This window comes from Dicentrarchus labrax, unplaced genomic scaffold (assembly GCF_905237075.1).
Source record: "Dicentrarchus labrax unplaced genomic scaffold, dlabrax2021, whole genome shotgun sequence".
In the NCBI taxonomy this organism is placed as follows: Eukaryota; Metazoa; Chordata; class Actinopteri; family Moronidae; genus Dicentrarchus; species Dicentrarchus labrax.
The window spans coordinates 14,484,282-14,501,941 of record NW_026136712.1 but is presented as its reverse complement, the minus strand read 5'-3'; the positions used below and the strand labels follow the sequence as shown (position 1 = coordinate 14,501,941).

Genomic DNA, 17,660 nt, shown 5'->3' with positions numbered 1-17,660 from the left:
TGGGCCTCGTAAAAGTGTACCATCTTGAACTGGTAGCGTGTAAGTCACTGTCACCGCGGCAGGACAGAATATATCATCCCGACCTTTCACTTCAGATATTGAAATGAGAGCCAGTAACATGACTTGCCACACTGCAGGACTACTACTCTTGCATTTCAAAACGCAGGCGGAGTAGAAGGATAGTGCAATGATAGGTGACAGTGCAAGGGAAAAAATTAATAATTTACGAATGTCTCCTCTGTCAGGATATGCCAAGCTATGATGTGCTGTCTTTTTTTTTTTTCTTACACCAGATGTCAAAGCTGGCTGGCAAGTTTGAGGTATAAATATTCTCTTGATTAAGGAGCGACTGCATGTACTGCAAGTAGAAGTTACTCTGTCTGTATTGTCATGCAAAATAGATCTTAAGGAGTTTAACTAATAAATCCATTTAATGACTCTAGTAACTTCTGGTTTACATTGATGGCCAATTAATGGCTTCTGTATCATTATACTATAAATGCTTACACATACTATCTACTGTAACAGTTTGCTACATGAGAAGTCATAAAGTTTTACAGCCAAACTCTCCTCCGTCTCCTAATGTGGTTAAACTGACGTTTTTGCTCAGTGATAAATGCGCACAAATTATTCAATATCCCACAAAAACTAATCTGTCTGTTAAAAAAGAACTGCAGGCTTCACAGACACGCAGAGCTGCTGAAGATCACTGGCAGCCATTTAAGAGCCGTGAGAAAGGCAGTTGAGCATCTCAGCTTCTCGCTGGGTGGTTGGTTACATGTGGTTGACACATTTGCATCTTCAAAGATGCACACAGACAAACTCAATATGTGTGAGAATGTCTGGGCGGCATGTGGAAAACCCCAGTCCTTCCTCTGAAGAGGTTTCCTCCCCCCTCTCAAAGACTATACAATGTTTTGAGGTCCTTTATCTGTCAAGCATTTGCTTCAACAGCGACTTGTAAACAAGTTGCTTAAACTGGATGCACAGAAAACAGTTGCTATATACCGTGCAGCGCCGTCTGCTCTGCACCAAATCGAAAGGGCGCTGCAGGAAACTACAAATCAGGAGCCATTACACAGCAACAAATATGACAGGAACAGTGCTGCACATTATTTGAGCTCCAAGACTCATTCACTCAGTGTCTCTTCCAATGAGCATGAACAATGCAAGCAGAGTGTGCATTGTGCTGCAGAGCAAGAGACTGTTCTTCTGAATTGGGGGTAAATTACAAAAGAGGCCTGTGCAAATTAGACGTGATGGCTTCATAATACGTCTGAAGTGTCAGCTTCTCCAGAAACCTATCCCCAGGCTACACTCACGGATCGACGCTTTGAACTTCCAATTATTCCTGCCAAACCGCTGCAATCACTACGCTGTAAAACAATCGTTCTAGCATTACAAAGCGCACAGGATCAATGTTTACTCAGTTGTTGGCAACGACAGGGTTACCAACTTGAATTATGCTTTCATAGCATGATGTCGCTTATCTATATCTGCAAGGAACACAGATATCCAACTTGGCAATAAACCCGACAAATGTGTAAAAAGCTTCTTTTTCTTCTTTTAAATGCAACTTTTGAATGAGGTCCTGGAAGAAGATTAATATCTCTCAAGTGTTTGTAGTGGTTTTAATCCTGAGAGACCATTTGTTACAGTAGGAGGAGGACGAGGACCGGAGGGAATCAGCTGTATTTCAAGAGGAACCATCCAGAACTGTGTTCCCTCCTGATATTCATTTGGTAAGGGGGATATGTTCAAGTGCTGTTACAGTTCCATAAGATTACAACACAGGGAGGATTCATAAACAGAAACACAAATCCCAAACAGGATCTGGCACACGTGAAACTGCTGAGCAATGTTAGAATACAATACGACCTCTTACTCATGCATATTTTTTTTTCTTGCAAAGAAAATTAATTGCCTTTGCAATTTGGGACACTTCCCATAAAAGGTGCTACTGGGTAATATACTTTGAGAGAGCTCATAAGACTAAAAGAGAGGCTAAACCCAGGCGGGATGACCGGGTCGAGCGCCTCAGTTGAACCGGAAAAAAGTGACCACAACGGTTGAACAGAGTGAGAGTCTGAGAATAAAATGGAGCCCCAAGGGAGAAGGCGGCAGATAGAAATGCTTCCTGTAAACACTGGCAAAGAATTATTTACTCACAAGGCTAAACATTAAAGTGTCTTCTCATCCTTAATTAAGTCTTGTTTATATTTCCCGACGACGAGTGAGTAATATACATAGGAGATCTAGTCGAGATGCATCAATATTGTCTCCTCAACTGCGCCTGCTACATAATTAATATACACACTGACATGACATGGATATGATATGACAAGGGTATCAGAGGCGAAGAGTTAGAAAAAGAGCGGAGTGGATGCATTTTTCATGAACTGCAGAGCTCCCCAGCCAAAGTTCTAGACATGATGTTTCAGTTTGAGAGACGAAACAGGGCACAGAGGGCAAGAGAGGCAAATATGTGGCTGTATGAAAACAAACCTGGGATTTCATATGCAATTGCTCTCATACTGATATGTCCGCAACTCTGATCACACATCCAGAGGTCGACTTTGATCGGCCCTGTGTCTCCCCCTCGGCTCTCGGAATCGGGGTCCTGTTAAAAAAAAAATGATACAACATCCTCTCATCTTTTTTACCTCCACTGATGTCTCAACATCTGATGGGCTGTGGCGTTACTGAAGATGCTGATACTTAATAAAAGTGAAGGCTGGATTTCTTTAAAGGGTAGCATTTTCCATTTCTTTCACCATTTCTCCTCAGATTGGCGAAGCTATAAATAGCCTCGATTTGTAGTTCTGTGAAAAAAAAAATCCACACAGGTGTAGAGAAGAATTCATTTTGCAGTGTATTTGGACAGGGCTGCTCTGCTCTGCCACTGAGAGAGGGGCCTTACAGGGGCCATTCTTCCTCATTCAGAGCCATTACCACCCCACTGTCACTGTCAGTCTGTCCCCACACTCATCACAGAGCCCAGAGCAGCACCACAGCCCGTCTCAAACCTCACAACTAAATCACATTCTACGCACAAGCGGCCGGGGCCATGCAGCATCTACTGTATCTAATCTAATCTGTCCATCTCCTGTCCCCCCCCCCCACCCCACCCCACACCCCACCCCACACACGTGTAAGTCTCTGGGATGGGAGGCCAACATCTCAGCACCTCAATCATGTACATTTCCGCCGTGTGTGGTGAAACAAGAGTCGGTAATGCAAATCAGAAATCAGGATTTGCCTCCATAATTGCGGCTTTATCAGCTCATTAAGAAACAGGGAGGCATCGCTCAAATGAGCATGCAATATACCCATTAAAACCGCCAAAGGAGAGAGCACTTATAACATATCAACACAAGTCCTTGGGAGAGAGAGGGAAGCAGCTGTGATTGATAAGGTTACTATCTTGTCAGCTAAAAAAAAAAAAAAAAAAAACACCTAAGGGAAGCAGCAATTTAGCAGAAAGAACAGAGTGAATGTTCTCAGGTGGCCCGATGGCCACTTGTCTGCCCCTCAGTGCTATAATGCCAGGTACAAAATGGCACATCTTATTAGAAACCTGACAGATTTATTATTACAGTTGTTTAACCTCTTTATAATCAAATCATGTTAGGGGTTCAAGGAGACTCTCTCCCACTGAATTACAATCATTTTAGCTTGATTTAAATTCTCAGAGTGGGGCAGGATCTGGTTACCCCATGCAGGCACATTTCCTGTTTACATCTAGCAACATTCAGAGTCAAGTGTACATGGGCGATATTAAAAAAAATAATATGAATCAGGCCACTTTTTGCACTTCAAGTCCTGAAAAAAAGAATACACAATAGAAAACTGCTCTTCAAAGCTATAATATTGTGTCAAAGGGAAATGATAGGGTACAAAGTTGGTATTCCACCCTCTTCTGTTCTACTGAAATAGTCAGACCTTTGTGGTACAAACTGTACCGCTAACACTCATAGATCTGACTGGCAGGATACAAATTTATCACTATTAAAGTGAGTGGGCAAGGCCACATTAATCCCACAGTCTCTGCGTGACAGACAGGGAGGCTGACGTGCTGGCATATTGTGTTTCATGTACAGTAATTGCTGCAGCTCACAGTGCTCAGAGGTGAGACTGTAGCATACAGTGTGACGATGAACGAAGCATGTCATTGGGCCTACAGGGAGAGGACTGTCATTAGCTACAGGACGTTGATGATTGAGTAACACTTTCTTACTGCTGCAGAGGAAAAACAACCGAACGCCTTCAGCAAAATCAATACAGTTTGAGCCGCCGGAATGCAAATAGCGACTATTCTGGCTGCATGACACGGGATGATGCGCCATTACTTATTCTGGCTCCATTCAATGTCATCATTAGCCTTTACAGTGTCAAATCCGCTCAATAAAGGGCATTATTTCCAAAAGGATAAGCGCTGCATTAATCCTTTTATGCTGCTTTCTGCAGGATAGAGTCTCCCATAGCTAATATTAATGTGCTAGGTGTCAAGAGTGAGATGGCTAATCCTGATAACTCAGGATGTACAGTCAACTTTGCAGATGGCTATCTGCCCTGGACTAGCACTCCTAATAGGCGCAGGAACAGGATGTGCTTTTAAAGCTGCACTTCCCGAACGTCGTCTTCAAAGAAAACGATAATTTTCAACGGGGCTTTCTGAACTGAGAAGATAAGCCAGAGAACGGGGGAGGACAAAATAAAAATGATGCTCGCCTCAGAGAGGAAAAATAGCTTCCTGATATAGTCCTAGCTCCCTCTTTAAAGCTGACACCTAGAACATACAGTTTATCAATTATACATGAAGCCAGAATCCATCTTCTGTTGGCAGCTTGTTTGGATCCGGCCCGAGCCCTCTCAGTGGTGAAATGTGTCTGGGAGCCCCCATCCCTCCTGTCGCCTTTTTCCACTCGCAGCCTGTCCTTAAATCAATCCCTTTTTAGGCCTGAATTTATTTTTCCTGTAACAAATCTGTCTTGGCAAATGATGTCACATAAGCGGGGAGAATGACAGCCTGATGTCTATGCGGGGAACATCAACCTTGCTCCAGCAGCCTCCTCCCAAGGTGAGTAATCATGCTGAGGAGCGGTGCAGTGTGTGGATGCCAGCCAGAGTCCAAACAAACCCAGAGTCTGTTGCTCAAGATAAACAAACCAATTAGGGGAAAGGCATGTTATTCCTCAGTTGGTGGGATATTTGCTAGATGGAAAATAATCAATGCATTCTTATTTCCACGGGGTGAAGCTGAAAAGTCCTGAGCAGAATAAAATCTAGGCAGAGAAGGAGAGTAAAATTATTCATTAGAAAAAATAAATAATGGGACTAAACTAGCTACTAGTCATGTAATTAATCCATGCAGGCTCAGTGGAGAGAGGAGAGCACAGAGGGGAAGATTCATCATAGCTTTTCGCCCCTCGCTCCCAGGGATACATGCCCTTCTTGTGTGGATGAGTCAGCTTACATCTTCTGACAATTGTGAGCCAAGGGCTTTGTCAAAAGGAACCACAGTTATTGTTTTGATTGGTTCCCCCTTGTTATGTTGGGAGCGCAAAATGCTTTCAAATGTGATTGCGCCACAGCATCGGAAAATAAGGCACGCACATATAGAACATCAAAAAGGAAGATGTCTGCTTTTTATTTACCGAGGACAATGATTTGGCACTTTGGCGCTCTCCCTGGCCTCTCCTCCACACTGGAACAAGCAGCCCTATCAGTAATTGCAGGGAGCGGCCCCGTTGGCCAGTCGAAGCATTAGACGACTGGGCTCACGGTGCATGACATTCAAGTTGGCCAATAACGACGGACATGCTAATCAAAGTGGCTCTGGCCTCCCGATCACAGCGCGACTGGAGGACTTTGCCCGGTCGGGGTGGATGTGCAGCTGCTCTGGCTGCATTTCCACTCTGCTCCCTCAGGGCCCGGGCACCAGGCTAACCACTGGCACAAGAGTTTAGATGCCGGGGAAAATAAGAAAAAAATAAATAAAAAAGGCGGAGGCTAACACTGCCACACATGAAAAATAAATCATAGCCAGCTTGTTAGCATGGTAAGGGGAGAGGGAAAGAGGGAGAGAGAGAGACAGAGAGAGGAAGGGGAGGGGAAAAAAGAACTGGGTTAAGAGATTTAATGTGCTGCTGAAAATCTGACACTTGCCAGAGGTCCAAATGTTCCACCAGAGCAACGGCAGCCCTGCTGGCTAAGTCTCTATAAAGCCTCCAAAGCTGCTTACAATATACACTTGAGAAACAATAGATAAGGTCAGAGTACTAGCCTATGTCTGAGTGGGACCATGTATGAAAAATAAACAGTTTCTCACTACATGTGCTAACCCTAGACATGCTTACTGAAACCAAGGCAAAAATGTGTTTGCTGCTGTAGTGAAACTATTTTTCAATTAGACTAACGTAATCGATTAATCTGCATTTGTCAAGCATAGCAAGTAATCCACACATTCCAGTGTTCAAGCTTTTCAAATTTGAGATTTTGCTGCTTTTATATTCTTTATATAATTGTAAACAAAAGACAAAACAAGTATTTTGGTATCAACATGGGCTCTGGGAACTAGCATTTTTCATTATAGATAAAAAAAAAAAAACTGAAATATGAATTGATAATAAAAAATAATTAGATGATTGATACCACTCTCACATCATTGAATTTAAAACTTCAGCCAGGAGATGGTTACTTTAGCCTAGCATAGCATAAAGGCTGGAAATAAGGGGAAACAGCTAGCATGGATCTGAGGTTTGTACGGAGGGGAGGTATGTGGAGGACTAGATGCCAGCACAGACTCCCAAGAAGTCACTGCTCACAGCCTACAAATAGTCCTGCATATAACAATGGACAGAAGAGAAACGTGCATATCAGTGTAGTCCAATGAAACCATGGACTAACTACGTTACGTAATGGAGAAGACTAAAGTAGATAGCCAACATACAAGTGGTAACACCTGATCGAATGTTGTTGATAGGCGATCAACTTATTATCTAGTAAACTGAGCTCTATACTTAGGTCACATTACGAAAATGGAGAAAACTCCATCCACTAAAGAAAAATGTAAGATAAGAAATAAAGCTCTAGCACAGTAAGTGGACGTTCACTTTTATTTTTTGGTCAAATTTTTGTCAAATTTGCATCCTGTATGGATTATCTTTCAGTAACAATGGAAACAACTAAATAGTGAGGTAATTGACCAATGCAAATACATTATGGCTACTGCAGAACATCTTGGCCACAAACGGTATCAAAACTGAGGTGTAATGTAATGAAGATTATTACTTAAATGAATGAATGATCAAATCCTTACAAAATATTATATTATCCTCAGAAGTCATTAGTCTCCTTTAAAAAAAGAGGGAGGAAAGAAAATACTGCCAGTTTACAATGGATCCAGGCCAAACTGGCAGAAGGAAGATATGCACAGGCTTATTACAGACCATAAACAAATTACAATGACATAAAAGGGAAAAATGAAACCTTGCAGAAGGAAACAATTCTCAAAGAACAGTGTCCAGCATCTGCTGCACAGAGATGCACATCTGTGGTGATTCTTTGTAGGCCACTCTCAGGAACTGTCAAGCTGACCCGAGTGCTGCGGATGGGTTGCGGTGAGAAGAATATTCCAGCAATATTTATTCAGTCGAGGCTTTATGCTCCAGCGTGATAATATAACAGCGTCTGACACTTAACTCTACTCACTATCTTTGCCCAGGAGACACACTATCCTAAAGCGTCTGCGGTTTCATCATGTGAATCTTAATCAGATACTTAGCCAGTAGAGCAGGTTTTTACTCTCCCTGGTGAGAGTATCAACACATGGCCATCAGGCACAATTCACAGCCGCAAAGTGGCTATTTATTTTCTGCTCAGCATTACTTGACAAATAATTACTCAGTCTATTCAATTAAGCCGTGGAACTCGCACAAATGGCCACAACATCCCAGTGTAGGACGGAAACATTCTACATTTTACAACTTGGTCTCATGAATAAAAAGGCACACACACACACACACACACACACACACACACACACACACACACACATACACCGGCTGCTTTGATGCAGAGGGAGCAGGAGGGACAAGGTGATGGAAAGTAGAAATATCATTAAGTCTGAACTATTTCATCCCTTTTACAGCAAGGCAGAGGAAAACAGACTTGTTGCCGGTGGAGCAGATGCACACAGTAATCCAGGGTGAAAGGACACGGTGTTTTCCCTGCTGAAGAAGAAAAACTGTTTTTACAAGGTAACGTGGGTGTACAAGGAGAAAGTCACTGCATGCTGGCAGAGTAATATGGACTACAGCCTGGACGCCCGCCAGAGTCCAAAAATGTGCCCCCCCCCCCACCACCAAGCCCAAGAGGCAATTACTCAAGATACAGTGGATTAAAGCATTTTTTTCCTCTTGTTCAAATTAGGATGCTGGAAATAAAGACTCCCAAAATAAAACCAGCACAGCCCTGCCAACTTTTAAGTATTTCCACACACATTTCTAACAAAAAATAAATAAATAAAAATAAATCACACAAATACACAAATCTAAACCAAAATAGATGCCATTCAGTGTGATGAGAACTTCTCCTCCGTAATAACAAAATGAGCTGAACCCCGACATCTTGTAAACTTTCTCCACAACAATTTCAAACATAGCTCCTTTTGCAAAGCTTACTGTGCTTATATTGTATTAGATCAGATAAATGAATGCAACAAATCAGCTGTTGTTGTTGGGTAATGTATTGTTAGAGATTACCAGCAGTTTATCTCCACCAGCTACATTAAAAATCAATAATAATCAATAATGATCCATAATATAATTCCTTTATAACCAGACCAATCTGTATAATGAGTACTTTTACATTGGACACTTGAATACATGTTCCCGACAATACTCTAAACATAAAGCTATTATGTGTATTTGGCACAATATACGATATTATAGCATATCACGAGAACAGAGTTTATGAATTTCCATTTTCTGGATATTATTGTGAATATCCTCACATGGCTTGGCTTGAAAAAGCAGCTCTGCTCGCCAGCATACAGTCTTATACTGATTTCCTGATTTATTTTGAACAAGGGGACGAGGGGGGAGCCCACATCTTTCCAGTCATTCCAAAATTCTGAGCCTGTCACCATGGCAGGAGTCTCGGCTTGCCCGTTGCATCGCCCACACAGGAAAAAGTGAAATAAAAGAACAGGGAGATGAGGTTCCTATGTGTGCATAATCACTGACAGCTGTTGAGTCATACAACTTTTAATTTTCACATCTATAAAAAAAATTTTTGCTCCATTGTTGGAATTTTTGAGAGCTCTATAAATGCAGAAATCACCCAAATAATTCTATACATGGTGATCTTAAGTAAAATCCAATGCAGGACTTTTAATGGACTATGTTTACAGTGCAGTACTGCTATTTTTAGTTAAGCAGAACATCTAAAATCTTCTTCCACCTCTGACATGAAGAACTAAAACCAAATCAAGAGTAAGGATAATTGTAAACAACCTAAATAAATCCCACAGACTGAGGGAAAGCCACAGGATGTCTCCACAGCCAGCGCCGTTTGGCCTCTCCACCCTAATTTACTACGCTCCGCCCACTCAGGCCTGCAGGGCTGTGGAGCTGGCTGATCTTCCAGCAGGGCCGGGCCAGCCCATACGTCCCACTGGCACGGGACGCCCCGCCGAGAGCCAATCACCAAGCCCGCACTCCTGACAGCTCATTACCACTCAATTAGGCAGGTGCACCTCCACGCACAGCCTTCTGACAAATACAGCCCTCCCAGATGCATGTTTAACATTCGAGAGAATTATATAGTGACAGCAAACACTAAACGCCTCACCCTTATCACTTGATTGCCTCAAGATTTAAATCCTATAATTGGCCCAGGCCAGCGGGAGAAAAAAAATAAATAAGCCAATAAATATGATGCAGTCGGCTTGTAATTGAACAATTATGAATTCATATTCATAAGATGCTTGCTGGCAATTACAAAATGCCATCTGATTAGGCACAATTTGAAATGACATTGTTCCGTGCTAAAGACACTGTGGTGTCAGCCTAATAAAGAGAAGACACATCATAGCAGTTGCTCGCCCACCGACATGACCTCCAGAGACGGTAGACATGCTGACACAGTGGCTTGGCCGGTGACGGACGGGACTTGGCACCCATCGCTCTTTGTCCCCTAAACCTACTGCTCACACTCACTCACACGGAAAAATAACACCACCAAGGGTTGACTTTCAAATTTTAACACCAGTGGGCACAGATTGTGCACATAACAAAACACAAGCAAGGCGAAAAAATGTTGATCCCTTGAGAACAGATTCTAATCAAGATGAAATGATTTACAAATCTATTTAATAAGGCTTGCCAGAAGTCAAACTTGGCATGTAAATGCGGTGGGGATTAAATTTCATCGGCAACCAAGACTGTAACTGATCGCCTGCAGACAAAGGGGGAGCCTGCCAGTTTTTTTCTCCCCCCCCACTCTCCACTTCTCTTCCCTCCCTCCTCTTTCTCTCCACTGCCTGCATTTTGCCTCGTGATCCCTCCCTGGCTATGTGGAAGGACAGGGGCAGTGCAGAGTGGTGCAGTACAGAGTGGAGAGGAAAGAGAGAAAACACAGAAAAGGAGAGGGAGGATATGTAGACAGAGGACAGAAGGAATATTGGAGATAAAGAACAGTAGTGAGAGGGAGAGCAGAAGGAGAGAGGAGGATAGAAAAGAAGGATGGAGGGGAGAGGAAGCTCAAGGTCAGCGTGAGGACAGTGTGGTCCTCTGCGTTGGACAGAGACACAGCCGCAGTCACCTCTGTGCTAATCAGCCCTTCGGCTGGCTGATGAGATGTCAGTTAGTTGTGTGTGTGGAAAACCTCTCCCTTCGCCTTTTTGGCTGCAAATTGCAGGGGCTGTTGGGGAGGAGTAACAATGTGTGTGTATATGTGTGTGTATGTGTGCCACTCTGGAGTGTAAGCAGGCTGACGTGCTGCTTGTGGTGCCAGTATTGCGCTTTTCCCCCCCTGCTTTTGCCCTCCCCTTCGCCTCCTTTTCGTGCATATTATGCTACGGTGACTGAAGCTGAACTCAGCTTTCCCCTGCAGTGAGGGCAAGAATACAACTGCCAATTAATGCTATATGCAGTATGCCAGTGTTAACAGTGTGAGGCATTCTACTTCAAGTTGCTACGCTGTTTGAAAGAAAAAAAAAAAGGTGGGCTAGCTGTTTTCCTCGGGCGTGGCTAACCTCTTGCAGGCTAACGGGGATTGCGCCATTAGCTTAGGGCGTAAACGAACAGCATCCACAGCTGTGATCAGGTTTGTGACCTAACAGCACTGCAGCTTGTGTCTCATTGGGTGAGTTTTGTGTATCAGGCCAGTTGGCAGAGGCGAGTGTCTCCTCCGTCTATCCTTGGGTTATTTCTGACCATCTGTGCCCAGTCATTAACAGGCCTTTTCACAGTCAATTGTCTTGTTCGTCTCCCCTCTTCTTCATTTATGTTACTTGCTCTGTGCACGACCATGAGATGGATCAAGTGCTTCTTCTTTTTTTTCCCTGAATGTAAATGGCATAAGTAAGGAGAGGCTACTTTATTAGCCGGGGCTAAGGAGAGCTGTGGAGCCATAGGTTAATTCAAAGTGGCATCATGGAGGATGCATCAAGCAGTGGAGATCAAATTACAGGGCAAAGCGCTCAGTGGTAAGAAAAACAAGCCAGTGGTATGCTGCAGAATGTGTGCGTGCATGCTGTGTGTGTTTAGCAGCAAGTGTATGTGTGTCTGTGAGACTGGGGAAAGAGAGAGGAGGGGAGGCAAAGGAGACAGCAAAAGGAGAGGAGAAAGGGGGGGGGTCCATGGAGGGCCAAGGGGGATGGGGATGGAAGGAAAGAGGGAGTGAAGGAAAAGAGGGGGGAGAGAGGCTAACTGGGCCAGCACACACACATCACCCCCACCAATTAGAGTCACTCATCTCCCCTTCACACAATACATCACCCTCCATTTCTGATGTTTACAATCGTCGGGGAAAGAAATAACTGTAAACATCACTGCAGCAGCGATGGCATTCAACAAAAAAAAAAAAAAAAAAGATATCCTCTGCCTGAAATGCGTTTAGCCATTCCTTCTTCCCCCTCACGCCTTTGTTATTGGTCTTTGTGCAATGATTTGCCTAAGGACCCAGATTTCCTAGCAACAGCCTGCCACCAAACATTTGGCAGGAGTTCAACATTCTCTCTCTTTGTGAGAAATGGCAGTGCTGCCTCCCTGCTCTGCGTCTGCCACCAGCCCTGCTGCTGCTGCCGCCGCCGCTGCTGCTGGATGAGCCAGACTGGCTGCAAGAGCCCTCTAATAATTCTGTTTTCATCCAATCACACCACATAGTAGCAGGCACCTTGAGAGCCTCTGCCAGGAATCATCAATCACCTCTTTAACACACATGCTCCAACAAACACGGACGCACGTGCGAGCAAATAACATGCTAACATACACACAAGCGCGCTTTTCTTTCGGTAATTACATTTACAGATTAGAGTGTCTCGACTCTGTGTATACCGCCCAGCAGTCGTTTAATGAAAATCAACAAAGCACATTAATACGCAGCAGAGGTTTGTACAGTGAGAGAGAAAGAGAGGGAGAAAATGTACAATCTGGCTGTAAATTGGGTAAATACATCTGAGTGCTCTCGACAAGGTTAATGGAGAGAGGAGGCCTTAGTGAACACCGGTCTAGACACGCCACACAGTATTAAGTGGGAATAGCTGTGGCAGTGTATCTGGCTAAGTACTTTAGAAGTGCGAATGGGACTCTAATAAAGCGAATGATCCCCCTGTTTTGACAAAGAGGCCCAGGAGGGACGCTGGAAACGACGTTTGAGATTCCAAGCACTGACAAACACCCATTTGTGGCCCTTCTATCCCCCCTCAAATCCCACGGAAGCTTTTCCCTGCGCACAAGACTGTCGGATGTGGGCACAACCCAACTGCCAATTTGCAGAGGATGTGCCGTGTTTGCTAATGCGAAGCAGAGGCTAAAAATGAGACCACACAAACTCTGGAGGATGGACTGACTGATCTGCTTTCTGGCACAAGCACTTTTTTTTTTTTTGCTTTGGGTGTTTGTTTCTGCGACGGCGCGGCTAATTATGAAACCTCTGTCATTATTTGACTACAGTACACTTATGTTTAGAGGGCTTGTGGGCAACAGGGGAAGCATTGTGAATTTCACTTGGGACAGTATTCCAAGGGGTATGTTGATGGCTAGGCTATAATTCTGATTTATGCCGATAATGAACTGCTTAAAGACGTGGAATGCAGTGCAATTTCAGGGCTATCATCTTGACTCGAGATCAGAGAAAATGTTGATCTGCAAGAATTAAATGTAATCCCAAACAGTGAAACATGAGCATGGCAGGCCATCCTACTCTAGAAGCTGTAAGTGAAGACATTACCTCAGTGGTGCAGCTTGAGTGTGTGTGAATGTCTAAGGGCACATCTGTCCTCCTCAATCTGTGTCTGTGTCTGTGTGTGTGTGTGTGTGTGTGTGTGTGTGTGTGTGTGTGTGTGTGTGTGTTTTGTCTGTAAGGGGAAGATTGTGTAGGAGGGGGTAAAGCAGAATGAACTTGAATAATCAATTTTCACACTTTCACAGCACCTGTTGGCTTGTCTTCACGTTAGAAGAAATGAATGAATGCATTACATGTAGAACAATTTCACACTGTGCTGCAGCTTCGCGCACAAAGACGAGGGTAAAATAGAGAGAATGGAGCTGTATTGTCTCAATAGGTAACATAGCTCATTTCACACGACAAAGGATGAATAGTTATATTGACAATGCAGAAGGCACGCTGAGGCATTTCCTGAATAAAGCCTCTTAACATTTTGTCCTCTTCTGGCAATAGAGTTGGGGAACAGTCATTTTGAATGTAGAGGGTCTCACTTACCGCAATATAATAGACCTTGGCTTTCTCCACCAGCTCCCAGTTGCTGTCCAAGTCCAGGTGTTTTTCCTTTTTGTAGCAGTTTGCCGCTGCCAGGTTAGCAACAAGGGACCTGCCGAGACAGACCCCATAAATCTTCTGCCTCGCTTATCATCCATCTTAATTTTGTCTCAAAAACATCCCTAAAAACACTCGGGCCCCAGACTTTCCTTTGTTCTTTCATGATATAAAAAGGATGATAATGCTTTCTTAGAATGTCTGAACCAAAGTAAAGTCTTTATTTTTTTCCCTTTCAAAAAAAAAAAGGTCTCTAACACCCAAAAAGGAGGGATCAAAATAAGCAGCTGACTTTCAAAGGCAACAATGAACCACCTCCAAATTATTCATATTATCATATCACCTGGAAATGTGGCCCACTGTTAACAAAAGGTGGAAAAACAACAGAAATGCATTACTAAATGAACACTTGAGTTGAGTAGTGAGTGGTGGGAGCTGGAAAGTGAAGCAGGTGGCATTATCTTAACATAGCTCATTAGCTAGTCCTCGTGCGCCGTCGCTTTATGAGCGGCCATCAAAATGAGTGCAACCATCATTGCTACTTAGGGGGAAAACTGTTTGGCGACCATATGACAGGAGGCTGCTGCTATAGGAAGAGGTCCGTTCATGCAAGTTGAGAAGAAAGCGCTCACACACAGTTCGCACGGCGGACGGCGTCAGGCATCGTGTAACTATGGTGATTCGGACTTGGTTTGCCTACGGGCTGGTCCTCTCAGGCTGACATAATCATCAAGTTGACAATTTAATTAAAACACTGAAGTACTTCTAATAAACACATAAAACTAACCATTTGGTTTATGGAGCTTGTAGGCAGTGCTAAATGGTTTGGTAGGAAACACTAAGGTCACCTTAAAGACTCAGTTCTGGGGATACAAGTTACAGAGGCCGATTTAACGTCACATAGCTAACTGCACAGGCTAGCAACAACTCTTACTCTAATTGGAAGTCATTACATATTGGGATTATCATTAAGTTCTTTAAAAAAATTAATTTTTTCGCAAAAAGATAAATTTGTGAAAAAGCTGATGCAAAATAAGTGTTTTTGGGCTCCAATTATGACACAAAAGCTCTCAGATCCTCAAGGAGAGGACTGATTGAACCATTGATTATGGAATAAACGTATTTCCTAACGCTTACAATGTGACATCTTCACCGTCTGCAGCTCAAATTGTCAGATTGAGTAAGGGAGGTAGATTTTTTTTTTTCTTTGAAGACCTGCACTAATCAAAGCCTGGGGGCTGTGACATACTGGCTCCCAGTCCTTCAAAGCCATCTTCCTTCCAATCTGGCCCTGCCGGCGACCTTTCCTCTGGCCTCCTGAGCTGTCTGTTAAACACCTGTAAGAAATATTACAGGGCTCGTCTCCCTGAGCACGGCACCTGACCTTTTCAGGTGTCAGAGCCCACATCAAACAAGCCCACTAAGACCATTCAACAGGGCCAGTTCCCGGGGCGGTTGAGGTCCAGCCGTTGACTGACTGACAACTCCAGTAGCAGCAGATGAAGGGCTGCAGAGGAGGGGAGTGTTTAGAAAAGGAGGTTATTGATCCACACTTGGTCTATCATGAACTGGAGCCCTCGCTGTTAGTGATATGTATGTGTGTGTGCAGACTTTGACCTCTGCTGTCTCAAACGTGCTGATGATGATGCTAGCGTGAGAGTCGCCAGAGACGCTAAAGCCCCTTTTACAGCCGAGAAGGCTGACAGGTGAGAGCTGGGATAGCCCAGCCATCTCTAACACATTGCTACTGTCAGCCTATAGATGGATGACAACCCACTGGGGCGGTAGAGACTGAGTGGGGGCCTGGAAAAAACACACTCAAGCTGTTCTTTTTCCTTTTGATGTGTGAGCCGAGCTATGATTCCCTGTTATGACTTCCAGCCCCGAGGAGTCAACTGCCTGCCTGAGGATGTGAAAATGAACCAAAAGGACTATTTCAAATCCGAAGTAGAGGGTCATTTCTTGGTCAAGGGTGACTGAGAGGTGGCTAACCTATTGTCCCCGGTGATACAGGCTGCACAGGTACCGGTCGGCTCCTCGTTTTGCTCGTAGTAATGTGCGTCGACGTGGGCTTCTTCGGCCTTCTTCTTAAGGATCTCCCCGAAGCGGTCGGTACCGATGCACCCGAAGAAGGTAGCCACCTTGTGGGGTTTCTGGATCATCCACTAAAGAAAGAGGAAATAAAAAAAACAGCAGTTACAGTGAGCTCAGTTTACAAAATATAAGTCTGTTTGAAGGGTCAAGTTCAGCTAAGGCAGATGGCATACAAACTGTAGCTTCACAGCAAACATACTGCTTGTGATATATGAGGGCTGTGAGCTGTCGTAAACAACCCAAGACCAATTCCACTCCACATAGAGGCACTATTCTCATCCAAGCACTCCCTCTTCCCTGTGTGCTAAAAACAGTCTCATCTCCTTATTTACACAAACCCCATAATTCAAGGCTCCATCCTACTTATGCAAACACAGACTCTGTGTGTGTGTGTGTGTGTGTGTGTGTGAGTTTGTGTATACCTGCTACCACAGGACACTCCCCAAACTGCTTGTCGGCCATTTTTTGGTCTCGACAGTTCTGATGTACTCAGTGACTTTTACCTGATGAGAGAGGGGGGCTGCTCAAATTCTACAGCGCTCAGGTTTAACCTCCAAAGATTTATTGACGTACAGTACGTGCTGCTGTTTGCTCATTTTATTGCAGCCTCCTGTTTTGTTGCTGACGGGGGCCCCTTGTGAATGAGATGTTGCTGCTTTTGGGGATGACCTGTATATGTGTGAAATTAATCATTTCACACGACCAAATAGCATCTTGGTGGGGGAAGAAAAATGCATTTTCATCACCCATCCAGAGATGCTCTCCCCTGCTTCTTTGTGCTCCCCCCCTCTGGTCTCCAGGTAACTAGTTCAGATGGAAAAATAAATAAATAATCAAATAGAAAACAAAAAAAAAATACCCAGTAAAAAAAAACAATCATTACTTTTAGCAGGAGTCAGGTGTGTTTTCAAATCACGGCTGCCAATTTACAAACACAGCTAATCAGAGAGGGTATTGTGGGGTTTTTCCTGGTAAAAAATCAGGTTGCAAATAATGATTATTTTCCCTATCCATTAATACCTTTGTTTTCGTCATGAAGCCCCCCACCCCCCATCATAATTTTGCATAGCCTAAGGGGATATCTTCAAATTGCATGTTTTGTATGACCAACATGATCCAAACCCCCAAAGTATTGAATTTAGAGTGCTATTAGTTTAGCAGTGCTGCAACCAGCTTTTTGCTTAATAAATTAAAAGCTATCAACCAATTATAATCATAATAACTGTCAACTGATTTTCTGTCAATAGCCTACTCAATTAATTGACTTATATGTTCAGCGCTGGCGCCGGCAAAATGAACAGTAATAATGCCACATATGCCTGCTGTATCTTGGTCCATGAGCGGTTTTACCACGTGTCATCTTGAGTCATGGTTCAGTCATTCAGCTGTGCCCCCTCCCCTCCCCTCCCCACCATCACCCCTCCCCACCTGGCTGAAATACACACAAACATGTACAAACGCACGCGCAAATCCACAGCGAAAGCCGACAGAAGCAGGCTCTTCTTCCCTAACCTCTTGCTGCAGGCACCTCACACTTATCAAGGTCACTGGCTCGGGTACAC

The 17,660-nt window shown here is 43.9% G+C and overlaps 1 protein-coding gene across 2 annotated transcripts in view; it reads right to left on the bottom strand.

Annotated features, from left to right (window-relative positions):
- adkb (adenosine kinase b) overlaps positions 1–17,660 on the bottom strand; it is a 104,626-nt gene that overhangs the window by 45,420 nt on the left and 41,546 nt on the right. For both annotated transcript variants that reach the window (XM_051417209.1, XM_051417210.1), the window contains exons 5-6: positions 15,997–16,169; positions 13,951–14,059 (exon numbers count right to left, since the gene is read on the bottom strand). In XM_051417209.1, the coding sequence (XP_051273169.1) occupies positions 13,951–14,059; positions 15,997–16,169 (282 nt within the window). The remainder of the gene's footprint in view (positions 1–13,950; positions 14,060–15,996; positions 16,170–17,660) is intronic.